This window comes from Octopus bimaculoides, chromosome 4 (genome assembly GCF_046866305.1).
Source record: "Octopus bimaculoides isolate indiv1 chromosome 4, ASM4686630v1, whole genome shotgun sequence".
In the NCBI taxonomy this organism is placed as follows: Eukaryota; Metazoa; Mollusca; class Cephalopoda; order Octopoda; family Octopodidae; genus Octopus; species Octopus bimaculoides.
The window spans coordinates 17,039,722-17,056,943 of record NC_142931.1 but is presented as its reverse complement, the minus strand read 5'-3'; the positions used below and the strand labels follow the sequence as shown (position 1 = coordinate 17,056,943).

The 17,222-nt window shown below is 34.6% G+C and overlaps 1 protein-coding gene across 3 annotated transcripts in view; it reads right to left on the bottom strand.

The window, feature by feature from the left end:
* Positions 1 to 17,222, bottom strand: part of LOC106875197 (reelin) — a 221,159-nt gene that overhangs the window by 82,578 nt on the left and 121,359 nt on the right. For all 3 annotated transcript variants that reach the window (XM_089350383.1, XM_014923240.3, XM_089350384.1), the window contains 7 exons: positions 16,357 to 16,516; positions 15,007 to 15,177; positions 13,220 to 13,434; positions 11,582 to 11,742; positions 8,274 to 8,481; positions 6,449 to 6,693; positions 3,297 to 3,485 (listed from right to left, as the gene is read on the bottom strand). In XM_089350383.1, coding sequence (XP_089206509.1) covers positions 3,297 to 3,485; positions 6,449 to 6,693; positions 8,274 to 8,481; positions 11,582 to 11,742; positions 13,220 to 13,434; positions 15,007 to 15,177; positions 16,357 to 16,516 — 1,349 coding nt within the window. The remainder of the gene's footprint in view (positions 1 to 3,296; positions 3,486 to 6,448; positions 6,694 to 8,273; positions 8,482 to 11,581; positions 11,743 to 13,219; positions 13,435 to 15,006; positions 15,178 to 16,356; positions 16,517 to 17,222) is intronic.

Below are 17,222 nucleotides of genomic sequence, written 5' to 3'. Positions count from 1 at the left end.
TAATATAATATATATATAATATATATATATATATAATATAATATATATATATAATATAATATATATATATAATATAATATATATATATATAATATAATATATATATATAATATAATATATATATATATATATAATATATATATATAATATAATATATATATATAATATAATATATATATATATATATAATATATATATATAATATAATATATAATATAATATATATATATAATATAATATATATATATAATATAATATAATATATATATATAATATAATATATATATATAATATAATATAATATATATATATAATATATTATATATATATAATATATTATATATATATAATATAATATATATATATAATATAATATATATATATAATATAATATATATATATAATATAATATATATATATAATATAATATATATATATAATATAATATATATATATAATATAATATATATATATAATATAATATATATATATAATATAATATATATATATAATATAATATATATATATATATAATATATATATATAATATAATATATATATATAATATAATATATATATAATATAATATATATATAATATAATATATATATAATATAATATAATATATATATATATAATATAATATATATATATAATATGATATAATATAATATAATAAATATATATATATATATATATATATGGGCCCTCCGTTGGTTATGGAATTGATGAGTATTCCTGCTGATTCAATCAATGGAAGAGCCTGCTCACGAAATTAACATGCAAGTGGCTGAGCACTTCCCAAACACACACATCCTTAACATAGTTCTAAGGAAGATTCAGTATGACATGCTGAACATGACAAGGCTGGCCCATTGGACTACAAGCACAACTCATTTTTGCCATCCGAGTAAAGTGGAGCAACATGAAATGAAGTGTCTTGCTCAAGGATGCAATATATTGCCAGGAATCAAACTCACAACCTTTTGATTGTGAGCCAAATGCAGTAACATTAAGCCATATGCCCTCACTATGTTATATATATATATATATGTTAAAGAGGACAACAAGCATTAAGGCATGGCAAACATATCAAGTCGTATACAATATTATTATTTTCCAATAATAATATTGTATACGACTTGAGATATTTGCCTTGCCTTAATGCTTGTTGTCCTCTTTAACAATTATATATCTGCTGCATCGGAAATCTGCAATGGCTCCATAACTACCATCTCGGCTATAACCTTGGAGCCCTAGTAATCTGTTACAGCACTTACCTAGTGTACCTAATCGTTTAGATCACTGGTGAACTAAATCTCCATACTTTGTATAAGTACACACACACCCAATAGGCTTCTATGCAATTTCAACCTAATCAATTCACTCACAAGGCGTTGGTTGTCTTGGGGCAATAGTAGAAGACGCCCAAGATGCCATACAATCGGTTGCAAAGGGAGCTTCTTAATCACACAGCAATGCATATGCCAATGTGTGTGTGTGTGTGTGTGTGTGTGTGTGTGTGTGTGTGTGTGTGTGTGTGTGTGTGTGTGTGTGTGTGTGTGTGTGTGTGTGTGTTAGTGAAGGATATTCTACTTTGTAGTTACTTCAATGCTTAGTTTTCATACCAAAGCAAAAATATATGCTTTTTGTTGATAGTAAAAAAAAGTTTTTTATCAAATAATTTGTAATTAAGAATTTCAGTCATGTTTCTAGAATGGCTTCGTAATTAATGTACTATTTTGGAGTTATTCTCTTGTCTTCCAGTGAGTTTAACTTGATCTGGGACTATGTATTAGAACTGAAGAAATTTCATTGTGGAAGAGTCATTTAATTAATACACAAGTTATGAAATTCACTTTAAATTTTAATTATTTCAGTTACAACCAAACTGAGTCAATATCCACAGCTGTGCAATGCAAGGAATATTTTGACTCCTCCCAAAATAAATTTATATTCAAAGTTTATTATATCCAACAGAAGCAGTTTTAGATAGGTGAATAAATTTTGACTATCACAATGTATTTACATTAAGTATGATACATAAATAGCTATTTTAATCTAATACTGCTTCTGTTGCATATAATGAATTTTTACTCTGCTGGGCAGTTACCTACAACACAAGTGATAGTTTTTCACCATTTTTGTCTATATCTGTGATGAGAGATTTCATTCAGGCATGTTGGCAATGAGTTCATATTATTGATAATACTCAATGAAGCAGAAATGCCTCTACCATTCTCATTTGTCACTGCTAATATCATGCATTCTAGAAACCTGTAGTAAAATACCCTAGAGTGCACCTAATGAAAGTTCCCTTAATGTATTCCAACCTTTAATCCACAGATGTGCTATTTCTCATCTGTCACTATTGTAATGGCTTTTGTTTGTAAGAGTTAGCTGATCTTGGGTTAACTCCACTCATGAACTTTCAGTCTACTCATCTCTTTATCGCCACTCTTCTTGTGTGCAACCCAACCAGGCCACACACTGGAAATTATGCAGAGTGTTTCATCTCCAGAACATTGATTTTCTGGAATCTACCTCTAATGCCTTTCTAGTTGGGGTCATCTCGCAACAGTTTAAACAAAACGTTAATGACATCAATACCCTTCCTTCAGACCCAGCAAGTGAAAGAAAAAAGAAAAGAAAAGATATTAAAGTCTGAATAAAGGATGTTTTAATAAAGTGGCCTAAGAATTCAATAATAAAATGTTCTGTTACAATCTGTCCAGATGGGAAGTAATGCTTATACAGTTGACTAGAGAATAAAAATACAGAGTAAACTGTTTGGTGGAAAATGATTAATTACAAAAAAACAAAACAAATTAAATAAATTCAGATATATACAATTCCTATTTTTCTCTCCTTCCGTTCTGTTATTTGTAGGCATTAAAATAAATAGTTTCATTTATGAATGAGAACAAATACATAATTCAATGGTCGATGAATTGATTTGGCATTTCACAGTTCAAAGAAACACCCCAGTAATATATTAAGATAAATACGATGGATGGAAAGTGTTGTTTAGTTTAACTTTAAGGAAGAAATCAAGATTTGACATGGAAAAGAAAAGTGTGTGTGTATGTGTGGGGCGGGGGGGGGGGAACCAATGAAATTATTTTCATGAATTATTAAAGTACGAGTCTATTTTAAGAATATTGTAAAAAGAAATAATTAAAACTGTCATATAATAAAAAACCTAAGAATATTGTAAAAAGAAATAATTAAAAATGTCATATAATAAAAAACCTGAATACATGAAAATGCGTAAAGTGCTTTATACAGTTACATACCATTATTTCGGCTGAATTCCAAAGCATGACCATTAGATCGACAACTTATTCTTGGGACACCACTTTGTGTAATAAACCAGGATTGAGGGTTAGGATTTTGGCCATTAAAATCATCTTGAAAGCCCAATGCACTTGTGTCATTCACTCCAACCAGTACACTGTCAATTCCCCAAACTGCCCTTGGTAATCCTGCAAAATTAAGACAGAAGCTGCTTGGAAATAGGAAGACATTGATTTTCATATGTTTTTATATATATATATATATATATATTTATATATTTATATATTCTTTTATTTGTTTCAGTCATTTGACTGCAGTCATGCTGGAGTACCACCTTTAGTTGAACAAATCAACCACAGGACTTATTCTTTGTAGGCCTAGTACTTATTCTATCGGTCCGAACCACTAAGTTACAGGGACATAAACACATCAACATCAGTTGTCAAGCGATGGTGGGGAGACAGACACACAAACATATACACACACATACACACACACACACATTCCAGTGAAGTGTAACTGGCACTCATACCTGTGGCATGTAGAAAGCACCATTTGAATGTTGGGCCATGCAGAGGCAGTGACAAGTGATTGAGATCTTTGGCACTAAACCATGCTTGAGAAAACCTGACAAGCCAAGTGAGATTATAGTTATGGCTGATGCTGGTGTTGCATAATTGGCATCCATGCCAATGGCCAATAAAATGCACCCACTACATTCTTGGATGGGTTGGCATTAGGAAGGGCATCCAGTCATAGCAACCATGCCAAATCAGACTGGAACCTGGTGCAGCTCCCCAGCTTACCAGTTTTCAGTCAAACCATCCAACCCATGCCAGCATGGAAAGCAGATGTTAAACGATGATGATGATATGCTCCATGCATTTGCTAGTAGGCTGTGATTTGGCATGCTTGCCTATCCATGACTTTCAGGTGTTTTAACACCTGAATACTTTGGGAGAGTATTCTCCACAATGCCAAATTGCAGCCTACCAAATTCATTCTTATGTATGCATTGTCGGGCACACCCACACATAATTTACATGCTACACACATATAAATTGTGGACTGGCAATATCAGTCATCTCCAATCCTGTTTGGGTGTGTGATGCTGATAAGCCATAAGAATGGTGGAACATGAATGTCCATCACTCCTGGATGGAATTAGAGGTGAGTTGTCTCACCTGTCCATGACTTTCAGGTGTTTTAACAGCTCAGAGAGTAATCTCCACCATGCCAAACTGCACCCTACTGGCAGACAGATACTCAGTCAAAACTGTTTGATTCTCTGCCAGAAGAATTTCTAATAGGAAATTTCTTACATGTTTACCCAACATGTACAATTTTGTGATTCCTATTAGCAAATGAAACATGTGTAATGGTGAATAAATGATACCAAAATTTCTCCAAATAACTGTTTTGCTATATAATAATTAACTCTTCAAACAATATTTCCAGAATTTTAAATTTCAAATGTACTTCACATCAATACAACAATGACAACAACGACATACTGGATTGGAATACTGGAATAAGCAGATGTGCTTCAAGAGGACACAGCTGGGATTTTCCCCCTACCTACATTATATATATATTCTTTTCGTTTTTGTCAGTTTTTTTGGCTCATCGTATTGTATTTCTTCTGCTGATACATAATATAATGTTAACAAAGGTATGGTTTAAAAACATCTCAAGATTTTTTTAAGAAAAAAATAAAAGATTAAACTTAATCCTTATCATACCTGAAGCTGTATTTTAAAATGTTTTCTTTAAATTTCCTTATGTAAGTTGATAAAATATATATACAACTATAATTTTTTTTGTTGAAGAAGAAACAGAATTATGTCTATTCCAAAGAAATAAATAACAAAGTCGACAGAAGAATTTAGCACGTCTCTACCAGCTAGTTATTAACCCTTTTGTTTCCATATTTCTGTTGAAATATTCTTTTCTACTCTAGGCACAAGGCCCGAAGTTTTTGGGGAGGGGGCCAGTCAATTAGATTGATCCCAGTATGCAACTGGTACTTAATTTAATCCCGAAAGGATGAAAGGTAAAGGCAGAATTTGAACTCAGAACATAAAGACAGACAAAATACCGCTAAGCATTTTGCCCAGTGTGCTAACATTTCTGCCATCTTGCTGTCTTATCTCTGTTGAAATATTGAAATACACTGTCTAAGTTTCAATTAATTTTAAAATCATTAAGAAGTTAGTAAAATGATTTTGTTAATAATAAGCTGTTTTCTTGAACGTGAATTAATATTAATGGTGATGGAAGGGTTTAATGCAGATCCCTTTAACACAAGGTATTTTTATCACAGTATCAGGGGATGATCTAAGATGGATTGGTGTCAAAAGGGTATTGTTCAAATTCAAATCTTGGACTGAAATCTCATAATTTTTAGACAGTACAAGTTTGCCTTTTTTCATGTCGAAAGTTAAGTTTTTTTAATATGTTCACTAAGTCAACAACAATAATGTGTGTGTAAGTACCAGTTGAGCAATAGGGTCGATGTAATGAACGAACCCACTTCTCTAAAATTTCAGGCTTTGCATCAATACTAGATAGAATTATTATTGCACAACTCTTGTGTGCCTTTAGCAGAGTCAACACTGTTGGAAGCATTCAAGCCATGACTATTCTGAGTGATAATTGTGTCCCCCACCGTTACTTATCTCCTACCATTCTCAGAACTCTTACATGAAGATCATGGGTACTACTTTTCCTGTTGTAGGTTCATCATCATCATCATCATCATTTAACGTCCGCTTTCCATGCTAGCATGAGTTGGACGATTTGACTGAGGACTGGTGAAACCGGATGGCAACACAAACATGACAAACAACGATATCAGCTTTCCTACAGCTCCATAAACTTAAATGGATTTTTTTTTATCAAAGCAAAATTAAGTTACCCCTTTAGCATTTAAACCAGCTGTATCTGGTCAAAATATTCTACATATTTGATGCTAAAACTGGCCAAATCCAGCCTCTAACACCTACCTTACAATTTCATTCTAAAAATAAATAACCACATCATTGAAAACTCAAGGCTATGAAATAATGCATGATTAATTCAAAGCAAAGTGAATAGATAAGAATTTGATAGAGTAATCTGAATGTTAAGAGACAAAATCAAAACAACTCACCTCCATATCCAAGTGGTTGCCACCATCTGAATATAGTTCGATTGGTTTTTGCATCAACAGGTAATTCAACACTGACAATTTCATTGGAACTAGTATACATACTTGGTTCAACAACTTTCAACATTGTCCAGGTGATTTCATTGTCTGTAGAATAGTCAAGGATCACAGCTTCATTTCTATTCCTAGGTTTCTTACACACTTTGTTACCATTTATGTCACCAATAGAAACCTGGAACTGCACCAACCTGGAAAAAAAAAAAAACCCATATGTATTTTGCTAATGAATTTCTGAATTGAGAAGGTAAAGAGACAGACTCTAACCTTTTATTTTCTGACACAAGTTCCCCTCCTTAAAGGCCCCTGCCTCTCTCATAATTGCTTGTCTTGTGAGTTACGTGGTGACCCTGCCAGTGCTGGCACCATGTAAAAAATATCCAGTCTACACTGTAAAGTGGTTGGCATTTTGAAGGGCATCCAGCTGTAAAAATCATGCTAAAACTAACCTCACCTGTGCTAGTGCCACGTAAAAGGCACCGAGTCCACTCTGCAGAGTGGTTGGTATTAGGAAGGGCCTCCCACCATAAAAACCCTGCCAAAACATACACAGTAGCATGGGGGAGATTAGGACTTTATTTTATTCACTTCGAAAAGATGAAAACCAAAGCTGGTTTCAGTGGGATGTGAACACAGAGTGCAGTAAGAAGGGACAAAATGGCAGGGTATTTGTCTGATACACTAACAACTCAGCCAGTTTGTTGACTCTTATTTATATGACTGACTGACAGACAGATTCCACATTTTCTTTATCATTGAATGGTCAGTAGTAGGAATTACATTTATCTGCAAAAACAATTGCACTAAGAAAAAAGATAAAAAAGACCCCACCAAAACAAACCAACTAACTCAAAATCCTCTCATCTATACCAGCACAGAAAATAGATGTAAAAAGCATCTTATTTGATGATTTTGATTAAAAATCAAAACAGTTTCTAGTACAAGTGTTTAATCAAGTAATAAACCATCAAAACTGGGATACTGATCATCATCATCGTCGTTGTTTAACGTCTGCTTTCCATGCTGGCATGGGTTGGACGGTTTGACTGAGGACTGGAAATCCAGCAGGCTGCACCAGGATCCAATCTGATCTGGCAAAGTTTCTACCGCTGGATGCCCTTTCTAATGCCATCCACTCTGAGAGTGTAGTGAGTGCTTTTTATGTGCCAAATGATTTGGTTATTGTATTAGGCTGTGTGATGTATATATTGCCGGTGGCATGTAAAAAGCACCATCCGAATGTGGCCCTTGCCAGTGCTCCTGACTGGCTCCTGTGCCAGTGGCATGTCAAAGGTACTATCCGAACATTATCGCTGCCAGGGCCCCCTGAGTGCCTTCTGTGTCAGTGACACGTAAAAAGCGCCCACCATGCTCTCAGAGTGGTTGGCATTAGGAAGCGCATCAAGCTGTAGAAACATTGTCAGATCAAATTGGAGCCTGGTGCAGCCGCTGGCATTCCAGACCTCAGTCAAACTGTCCAACCCATGCCAGCATGGAAAGCAGACGTTAAATGATGATGACAATGATATATATGTATCATCATTTAACATCCATTTTCCATGCTGGTAAAGCTCCCATCATCTGCTTTAAGAGGGAAGACTGGAAATGAACAACTTTCTAAGTTGAAAAAGTTGCAAAGACTGAAACCGGTACTAAAATGTTCTTCATGATAAAAATTATTTTAGCATTTTCTACCTTGTCTTATTTTACTTATATATATATATATATGTATATAGAAAGAGAGAGAGAGAATAAAGTTTTGTTCACTTACCTGAGATGCGTTGTGTCAAGTGGAAGAGTTACAGCCTCTCGTGTTCCGTCAGCAGGAAAGAACAAGGCATTTTCATTGTCAATAACGCCACACATGGTTCCTAACATAGATCCAGTTGTTCGTTGCCACAATTCATTCGGTTCGTTTCGATTATCAAACCTGTCAATTATTCCAAGTGGGTTGTTTTGTATCTCATGGCAATTACGACCTGAAATGGAAAATGATAAATTAAAATAAAATATGGAATTTAGCTGTGTCTAAATTTTAAGAAAAACAAGGCAAAAAATGCAATTATTTTAAATATAAGAGACATCATACTCACTAAGATAAATAAATTATTGGGAATAATACAGCTTTCTTTTGTGAAGGCTGTAACATTTAACACAGATTAGGGATCAACTGCTACAAGCTAAGAGCTAGGTAGACTCAGAGACACAAGATAATTTGAAGATGAGAAGTATACAAACAAGCTGAATAATCCCTTGGCTTGATGTAGGCTCAAAGATGTACTAGGTGAGGTATCTGATGAGGAGTGTGAGGAAGAGATTTATGACATAGAAGACAATTGAAGTTTCTACTAGACATTCTGTAGCAATCTGCACATCAGATCTGTGGATGGAGCAATGTTCCATCCAGAAAGACGGCCACGCTCAAAATGGTGTTTTTTATGTGCCACCTGCACAGGAGCCAGTCCAGCAGCACTGGCAACAACCTTGCTTGAATGATTTTCTAATGTGCCACTGGCACAAGTGCCAGTAAGGCAACGCTGGTAACTATTACGTTCAAATGGTGCTATTTACGGGCCACTAGCACGGAAGCCAGACAGCTGCTCTGGCAATGATCATACTCGGACGGTGCTGTTAGTGCTCCACTGGCACAGGTGCCAGTCATCGAATATGGTTCAATTACGATTTCGATTTCACTTGCCTCAACAGGTCTTCGCAAGCAGAGTTTAGTGTCCAATGAAGTAAAGATACGAATAAGTGAGCTGGCTACACTTCTTGCAGAGGCCATGGATTATGGTCTCGCTTGGCTTGCCGGGTCTTCTCACGCACTGCATATTTCCAAAGGTCCCAGTCACTAGTCATTGCCTCATGAGGCCTGGGAAACATGTGTACTGAGTGCAAATGTGTGAAGTGTGAGGGGGAAAAAATGAGGTGGGCATGTTTCATTGGGTGTGGCATGTTAGAATGTGTGAAGACGAGATCATGAATGATTTGAAAAGAAGACTAAGCATAAAAGGTATCAGTTATAATGTGCAACAAAGATTCTTGCTTGTACAGGCATGTGATGTGTATGGAGAATGAATGATTGGTAAAAACGTGCTAAGTGATCCAAGCTGAATGAAAATGGAAATGAGAAAGATCAAAGAATGCATGTGAAGATGTGATGAAGGCTGATCTTAAGACTCTCATGAAGACGACAAGGGCCCACAACAAGTGATAAAATATTGCATGAAACAAGACCTGTCCATGTAAGACAAACCTATACAAGCATTGAAAATATGGACTTCAAATGATGATGACAACAGACAGGAGTTAGAGATTTACAGCAAGCAATACTCTTTTACTTGTTTCAGTCATTTGACTGTGGCCATGCTGGAGCACCGCCTTTTAGTCGAGCAAATTGACCCCAGGACTTATTCTTTGTAAGCCTAGTACTTATTCTATCGGTATCTTTTGCCGAACCGCTAAGTTACGGGGATGTAAAGACACCAGATTCAGTTTTTAAGCAATGTTGGGGGTGGGGGTGGGGGACAAACATAGACACAGAAACATATATACACACACATATATATATATATATATATATATACACACATATACGACGGGCTTCATTCAGTTTCTGTCTACCGAATCCACTCAAAAGGCTTTGGTTGGCCTGAGGCTATAGTAGAAGATACTTGCCCAAGGTGCCACGCAGTGGGACTGAACCCGGAACTATGTGGTTCATAAGCAAGCTACTTACCACACAGCCACTCCCACATCTATTAAGAAATGTAACAAAAGTGAATGAAAAAGTGTAGCATATACTAATGCTGTTATTCTTCCATACTTTTTTTCCATCATGCAAACTGCTAGCTTATACATAAATACATAATAGCATTTAAAATCATTTCCTTCACATTCATATAAAACTGTTTTGCTACTTATTAGCTGCAATTTTATTGGATAAATGCAAAATTTATCTACAATGTTTTCACTTATGAGACATGGATTTCTTGCCATCAAAAAAGAAAAAGATGAAGTTGATTGTTATTTTGTTCTTGATAACTCCAATTCACAATTAGGTTTTCTTCTAAATACAAAACAATGTAAAAACATGCCAAATACTTAAATATTTATATGCTTAATTATTCTGATATTCCGTAGACCCCAAAATTTGCTGTGGTAGGACTTGGTTGAAAAAGCTGTATTAGTAATATGTGTATTCTCTGTTTAGTCTGTATAGATCCAGATGTTTACTCTATGAATAAGTAATTACGGTTGAAGAGATTTCCTATTTTTTTAAAAACTATGTTAATGTTTCTCATGGCATTAGTTTAATTTCTTCACGCATATTTGTCTTGTTTTGAAAAATGGGTGACTGAAATATTTTTATCAGCTTAAATACCCTAACACTTTATCAAATTTTTAAATTGATGACCTGTCTAATACTCATTAAAACAGTATAACATGTGTTTTAAATGACTATCATGACTTCCAGAATGTAATTTTTCTCCACCTCAATACACATGTTAAGATCAAGTCAATTGCCAGGTCAGTAGAACATACTGAAATCTGGGAATTAATTATTCAATAAATGATTTCTTTCATAAAGATCTTCCACTATTTTTAAAAGTTGGTTTTGGCTACAGTTTAACTCTTTAGCATTCAGATCACTCTGTCAAACGAAATATTTATTCTCATTGTTTGAATTTATCATACATTATCTCATTGCTTCAAGATTTCAATAATGTGATTGCTTACTTTTAAAATGACATTGTAGGGAAAGTGTAAAAGACCAGATCTGGCTGGCCTGGACATAAAACAGGTAGAATATTTGGGCCAAATACAGCTAGTTTAAATGCTAAAGGGTTAAGTCAAACTTTATGTTATAATCACAGGTAAATTAGAGACAATATAGTTAGTGTTTTATAGCTTTATATTCATTAGGAAATGTAGAATATTCTAAATATTCTAATTATTGAAATAGATACAAAAGTTGAATATCTATATATTTTAGTAAAGATCATTTGAGCATTCTGATGATTCAGTAGGTTAATTAATTATTTGGAAAGTGAATTACTTATAAATTAAAAGAATTACCTTGTGTGCCTTCTTCACATTTGCATTCTACTGATCGATGTTGGGATTGACATATACCATTTCGATTACATCGATCAAGGCATGAAGGACCAATGTAGACATCATCAAGAGAAAAGCTATGGGCTGTTCCTCCACGTTGCCACCAACGGAACAAAACTGGTCTGATAGGTAAAAGAGACTTTGTTAAAAAAAGCTGTATTGCTTCATGTTTTGTCATACATATTTCAATATATACAATTTAATATTTAATATATACATATATATACTTTGATAAGTTTTGATCAGGATTGGCCCTGGCCATGTCTAACGTAATGGTAACACTTGGAAAAAATATTTTACGATGTTTCATGTTAGTCATTCTTTGGACAGCATAGCCCATTCAAGTAAAGAGTTATTGTTTGCAGAGATATGTCTGAGTGTAGGTGATTTATCTGGAATTTATTGGAGATATTCATCCAGGACCTGTTTGAATGTTTTAAGATCTTTTTCTTCTCTTGTATGACTTGGCATGATGTTAAAGACAGCAGGGCCAGTTGAAGTGAAATAGATCTGTCTTAGTATTGTGATGTGACACGAACATGACTTCTGTAGAGGACAGACAGCATGGGGACCAAGCCTTCGGTGAATTCTAAAGTTGATGCCAACATCATTTGGGCAATACTGTTGGAATATTTTCCACATCATACAAATGATACAGCACTCATGGCAACGTTGGAGGGAATAAAGGTTAAATATCTATATATTTAATATTTAAACAATATTTAGTCAAAACTATACATTTCAGACCATTCCTTAATGAGATATTTAATGATATTTCATTAATGAGATTGCTGCAGGATGTTGAGTGTAATGATATTAAAATGTTTAGCTCCAAGTCAGCCCTGACTGGGCAAACCTATGGTCAGAGGCATTCTAATTGTGACCATCATATTTGTTTTAGATGTAGCGAAAGCTACGTTATCTACTACATCCTTCACTTTTTAAAAATAAAGTGCAATTTGAAGGAAATTTGGTTGGCATTTCTAGCAAGTTGAGTGACTACACAAACACTTCCTCTTTTATGTTTGTTGTTGTTGAAGTTTTATCTCACAGTTTGTTACCTTGGGTAAGTGTCTCCTGTTATAGCCTTGGGCTATTAGTAAGCAGAAACTGTTTGAAAGCCCATGATGCACACGTGCGTGCATACATACATGTGTGTGTGTGTGTGTGTGTGCATGCATGCATGCATGTGCACATATGCTCATCTGTGTGAATGATTAGATTCTGTGCTTTCCATGAAAGCACTGAACTAAAAATCAGTGATGCTTGTTGACATTACCTATCAAAATTCATTATGTATCCTTAAACTTTCAAAGAGAATTGGGATAGAAATTCCCTTTCTTGAAAGGCAGACAATGAGTAGCAACAGGAAGGGTATTTGACAGTAAAACAATGCCTACACAACATGTATTTGTCCATTCCAGATCAATATTGGATAAGTGGACATAAAATGAATAAATGAATGAATATTATTATGATATAAATATTAAAATATTTTTTCTCTCTAAAAATGGGGTTAAACGTTTGAAGAATTATTATTGCACTAACAATAACTCATTTCAAACATTTAGATGCTAAATGTTTAAAAGCTATTTATACCTGGATGCTATTTCTTCTGTTACAGGAATTACAACTAATCTCCAGTCACCATAGGTACCAGAATGGTAAATAGTTCCCTCTGTTAACTCACCACCACATTCACCTTCATCATAGCATTGGCTAGATACCAATTTCCAGGAATTTCCATTATCATGACTGTATTGAAACCATACAGGATGGTCCCATTGAAATTTTTTATTACAGTCGACATTAATCTGTAAAGAGAGACAAGCAATTCACGAAGAAGTTTTTTTCTGTAAAAAGTATTGAAAAGTTTTATAGTAAATTCTCAAATTCTAAAGAAAGCACACATAAAAAAAAAATTTTTTTTTAAATGCTAAAAAAATCCTTCATGTTTACTATTTAAAACTGAATTTCATGAGTTCCGAAATAAACAGCTATTTTTAATAACAATGTTTTATGCATTTCTTAACTTTTCTTTGCCATCACTAAAATGTTAGGTTTCAGTTTTTGCACTTTATTTTGCTGCTATTTCTGTACTGTATTCTTGTTACTTAAATTCATTCATGTTGCTTGGTAATCGAGTAAGTTAAGATGCTCTGCCATTAGCTTTGCACTGTGTTTATATATAAAAAGAGAATAAATTTTTTAAAAAATCACAGGTGCAGGAAGGCTGTTTGGTCAAGAAGCTTGGTTTGCAACCACCTGGTTCTGGGTTCAGTCCCATTGCATGGCATCTTGGGCAAGTGTCTTCTACTATAGCCCTGGGCCAATCAATGCCGTGTGAGTGAAGTAGAAGCCTGTCATACATGATTTATATATATATATATATATATATATATATATATATGCCAGGAGTGTAGCTAGCTCACTTATTTGTATCTTTACTTCATTGGACACTAAACTCTTCTTGCGAAGACCTGTTGAGGCAAGTGAAATCGAAATCAAACCTGATTCAATGACTGGCACCCATGCCAACCTCTCCTTCTTTTACTCTTTTACTTGTTTCAGTCATTTGACTGTGGCCATGCTGGAGCACTGCCTTTAGTCAAGCAAATTGACCCCAGGACTTATTCTTTGTAAGCCTAGTACTTATTCTATTGGTCTCTTTTGCAGAACTGCTAAGTTACGGGGACATAAACACACCACCATCGGTTGTTGGGGGGACAAACACAGACACACAAACACATACACACACACACACACACACACACACACATATATATATATATACGACGGGTTTCTTTCTGTTTCTGTGAACCAAATCTACTCACAAGGCTTTGGTCGGCCCGAGGCTATAGTAGAAGACACTTGTCCAAGGTGCCACGCAGTGGGACTCAACCTGGAACCATGTGGTTGGTAAGCAAGCTACTTACCACACAGCCACTCCTACGCCTATGTAAAAATTTTCATTAACTGATCGAGTAAGTATGAGGAGATTAAACTATGTTGACATAGTCTTACAGACAGAAACAGGTTCATAGATGTATTTTACTCATAAACATTATGTAAAGCATGTAGATTAACTTTAGTAAATTAATTCTTATTTTCTGAAAATTACATCCCATTTTCTTTGAGAATTGTTAATAAGTTCCTCTAGGTTTTTGTTTTCTTTTATTAACTGAAAAGAAAATTTCAATTTAGAATGTTTTTGTGCAAATGCATTCAGTACATAACCTCTGGACTTATTTAACAAATTCATGTCTTTGGCTCACCTGAATAATTTCACTTAGCTCTTTTTATTTTTAATTAAGATTACATGATTAAAATGAATGTGAATGAACAAAAATATTTTTAGTTTGAAAGAAAAAAAAAAAAACTCATACCTTAAACTGAATGGTGTCTCCTTCCTTCAGGTTCATGTCTTTTGTAATTATAAGTTTATCATTTTCTTGGTTAGCTAGAATAAGTGCAGAACTATTGCTTTTGCAGTACATACCATTGACACCATCTGTTACTGTGAGCCAAGGGCCAAGAGTATACAGATCAGATAATCTCTGGAGATTTAAAAATAAAGTTTATAGGTTAATATTTCAGAAATTTTAAAGAGTAAATTAATATACTGGCACAATAAGAATAAAAAATACATGTTATATAGATGTTTAGAAGGAAACATATTATAGATGTATAGATGTTCAGAAGGAAAATATTGGCTATGATTAAAACTTATTTGTACAAAGTAGATGTGAAGGTGTGTTATCTTGTGGGTAGGGTGATGCACTCATGATCAATTCGTTGACTGGGTGGGGTATTGTGTTCCTGAGCAAAACACTTCATTCAACTATAAATGAGTAACCCCTGCAATGAACTGGTATCCCTTTCAGGTGAAATGCTGTGATCTCAGTCACTCATATGCCATGGAAATCAGATTATGTGGCCCTATGCATCTTGGGACTTAAGACGGTAATGTCTGGGGGTTGATGATGTAGGTGCTGAATGCAACCCTTTGAGGAGAGTAGTAACAATTTAATACAGGATTGTGGAGACCTTTTACTCTTGTTACAGGCAAGCTCTCTATGCAAGAAGCGCAATGAAATAATGTTTTTAGTACATACTATAAAGTGGTTGGTGATAGGAAGGACATCTGTCTAGAAAAAACCCAGAAAAAAACCAGAATAATGATTGGTGGTTTTCTATTTTGTTGATTGGACCAGATGAGGAAGAGTCACCACAGATGGTGAAATGCTGTAAAACCTTTTTAATCTGTGCAAACATGAAAAATATTCTCATAATAATAACCATCAGCATCGCCATCACCATCACCATCACCATCATTGTTATTTAACTGCTTTCTATGCTGATATGGGGTTGGCTGAATTATTAGGGTTTAGGTGAGTTCTTATTCCCTCCAAGATAAGTTGGAAGAATACATCTTGCCCATATGTCCTAATTTTGGCATGGTTCCTATATGGGAACACCAGCTACAGAAATAGAATGGTGAAGATGAAGGCAACTTGGAGTTAGACCAGATATTGTTCCATTCCAGATATGGGAACCATATATAAATGTATATTTTATGTAGGGTCGGTAGCTGTTCCAGAGATTTATATCTGGTTAAAAGCTGAAATAATCCAAGGCCTAAGAGAAAGCCTACATAACAACCAAAAAGCTATTATCTACATATAACAAAGTGAGTTATTAATAACAAAACAAACGGGTTAAAATATTTAACTTACATTGAAGTTATCTTGTAGAGTGGTCAACTTTTCATAGAACCCAATGTAAATACCATCTACCGCCCACTGATCAGTACCTTCTCCTGAATGCATTGGCTGCCACCAGCGGAAACGTGTACTGTCAGTTTTGGCCTCTTTGGGTAGCCTGACATGTACAAACCTATAGAAATACAAGAAGATTGTATATTTTGAAGTTATATCAAGATGCTTTTTTAATAGACACCTACAGTTTACTGGGTTTGACACTGGTTTGTATGGAATTGAGTAAACACTGTGGATATGGTACCATTCTGTATCAAGTAATGTTCACAAACTTCGAAAATTGACATTTCAAGTAAAGCACTTCATTGGAAAGTCCTTGAGAGATTTCAGATTCTGACGTTACTCTTCTTTTTTTCTTGTTTCAGTCATTTTACTGCGGCCATGCTGGAGCACCACCTTTTTTTTTTTTTAGTCGAACAAATCGACCCCATGACTTATTCTTTGTAAGCCTAGTACTTATTCAATTTATCTCTTTTGTTGAACCGCTAAGATATGGGGACGTAAACACACCAGCATCGGTTGTCAAGCGATGGTGGGGGGACAAACGCAGACACACACACAATCATGCACACACACACGTATACATACATACATATATATATATGACGGGCTGCTTTCAGTTTCCATCTACCAAATCCACTCAAGGTTTTGGTCGGCCCGAAGCTATAGTAGAAGACACTTGCCCAAGGTGCCACGCAGTGGGATTGAACCCAGAACCATGTGGCTGGTAAGCAAGCTACTTACCACACAGCCACTCTTGCACCTACCTGATAATTTTATGGTAAACAAGTTACATTTTTAATAAAACTTCCAATGACTGATGT